Source organism: Histoplasma capsulatum, genomic scaffold (assembly GCF_000149585.1).
Source record: "Histoplasma capsulatum NAm1 scaffold_4 genomic scaffold, whole genome shotgun sequence".
NCBI lineage: Eukaryota > Fungi > Ascomycota > Eurotiomycetes > Onygenales > Ajellomycetaceae > Histoplasma > Histoplasma mississippiense.
The window spans coordinates 2,860,278-2,862,459 of NW_001813979.1; the positions used below are offsets into that span (position 1 = coordinate 2,860,278).

The window sequence follows — 2,182 nt, forward strand, 5'->3', positions numbered from 1 at the left end:
TACGGTACCAGTTAATTGCTTCCTACAGTAGTATCAGGGCAGCCACATCGAGAATATCAAGATATCTGGGTAGTACGTCGGCGTAGGGAAGCGCAAACATTATACTGTGAGTATTCTGGGTATCTGCAATAAGTTTTGTGGGTCGGCCGTAGAGACCAAACGTATCAAAAACCGGAAACAACCAACGAAGCATCATTTCGAAACCAGATATCGCGGGATGTAACTCAGGCAGAACAAAAATAAATCCGTCTGTAGTTGATTCAACTTTGCTGTGCATCGTTATTCGACCTTCTACCTTAACCAGCGTGGATTGGTCAATTAACGGTCGAGATTGTGGGTAAATGGCAAATGCGGAGAATGCATCCGTTACGGTAGCGATAGGGTTGACCTTTTTGGTCTTTTTGGTTTCGTAGAATTTAATGTTTCCCTTCAATGAAGGAGCGCTCCGTTCATACACTGACTTCCTCTTCTGCTCCTTTTTCAATCTTTGAAACTCCTTTTCATCAGGCGGTGAAATCACACACCAGCATCGTCTCCAAGGGGTTCCGGGACCAAACCTGACACGCGCCCAGTCTTCATACACGAATTTCGTTTTTCCTAGGATATTCTTAATACCATTCAGAGTTTTCCCCTTGCCTGCGATAAGCGCGCCAGTATAGGATTCTTGCAATATAGTATTTTCAAACATTGCTATGCGGATAGCGGCAGTCCACTGAGTCAGTGAATGTAGCGACGAGAAATGGAGGAGATATCGGTTCTTTCCAGCAGTCGATATGCTAAGAATATTTTGGAGAGGCTTGCTGCCTTCATTCCGCGTGGGCAGGGTTTCAATCTGGTCTCAACATCAGTTTTCCGCACCCTTACTTATTTTATGTATGGTTTTAATAATAATAATAATATATTGGCAAAGCAACGCACTGAAGTTTGAAGAAGCAACAAAAGGGAATATACCATTTTGATTGAAGCATCAGCCAGGTTGATGAAGCTAGGTGTCGCATTTCCCTCAGGACCAGCTGCGTCCAGCGCTTCTGAGTCCCATATCGAAAGGACAGTGCCAACTAATTGAGCAAAGCAATCCACCCATTGCCTATCTTGAAACGATCGACCATCTACACCAGGACACTAATTAGACGTCTATGACCTTGCCAACACTTCTGAAAAGAAACGGGGAATAGACGGATGGACGTACTGGTATCTAAATCGTTTAGTTTTAAAAAATAGCCCTCCTGGTAGAGCTTGTTTGCCTGACTGCTCAGATAGTTCAAAACAGGCTCTAGCTCTGGGATGGCTTCGGGTATCGCGTCCATGATGGGCAATTGCGGTTGCGGATGAGCGGAAACTGGCCTTGAACCCATCCGGTCTGATTTTCTTAATCTATGTGACGCAGAATCTGCGGCAGTAGGCGAGTGGACTGCGCCTCGGGGAAAAGGGTCGGTATTATGCCGGTGGTGCGAGAAGGTGTTGGGAGTTGGAGAAGCGGGTGAGGTGGTGGAGGCTGATGCAAAGGACGACCCATCACGCTTTGAGTTGCCTTTACTGGACGTAAGGAACGAGAAGACTACGGCATCACATGGAGATTTTAGCAATCTAGCAAGTCATGAGGTTTCTTTGCAGTGGGCGAGAACTGGGAGGGGGGACATGACATGTACAGACTGGGAATACGAAAAGCAGGATATTATGGGAATAGAGAGAGAGAGAGAATGCAAGGAAGTTTTCCATCAACACCTACCATCACGGATGCCCATATTTGCGGTCGACAAAAGTAACCTAAGTCAACCAGGGCTTGTGAGACGCCAGAGGGCAGAGAAGCTGTGCAACAGGGTGGATGAACAATTGATGTCAGTATTCCCCAGACAATATAGGGCTCCGTCTTTGGTGCAGTACGGCTTTGACGCGAGGGGAAGTTTGTCCACCGCTGCAGCGACGGCGCTACACGGAAACTGCCACCGGAATAGAGGATGTCGCGGATAGCGAGGAGGGGAAATGGGGGTTGGGGAGGGGGTGGGGGGGGAGGGGTGAGAGCGATGGTGGTGATGTCAGGCGGGTAAAAGTCACCCGTCAATTCCAATCCATCGGGCAGTGCAATATTAAAATATTACCCATCGCGAATGGCAGTAAGAGGAGGGGAGAAGACAAGGGTCGGGGGATACGAAGAGGATGAGAAAAGAGAACAGCAGAGGCA

The 2,182-nt window shown here is 47.8% G+C and overlaps 1 protein-coding gene across 1 annotated transcript; it reads right to left on the reverse strand.

Annotated features, from left to right (window-relative positions):
- Nucleotides 1-22: 22 nt before the first annotated feature.
- HCAG_04861 (predicted protein) lies at nt 23-1,745 on the reverse strand (the record flags this gene model as incomplete). The annotated part of the gene is made up of 4 exons (XM_001540971.1): nt 23-832; nt 952-1,109; nt 1,190-1,558; nt 1,730-1,745. 4 exons carry the CDS (start codon nt 1,743-1,745, stop codon nt 23-25), a joined length of 1,353 nt encoding a protein of 450 aa, XP_001541021.1.
- Nucleotides 1,746-2,182: the final 437 nt, after the last annotated feature.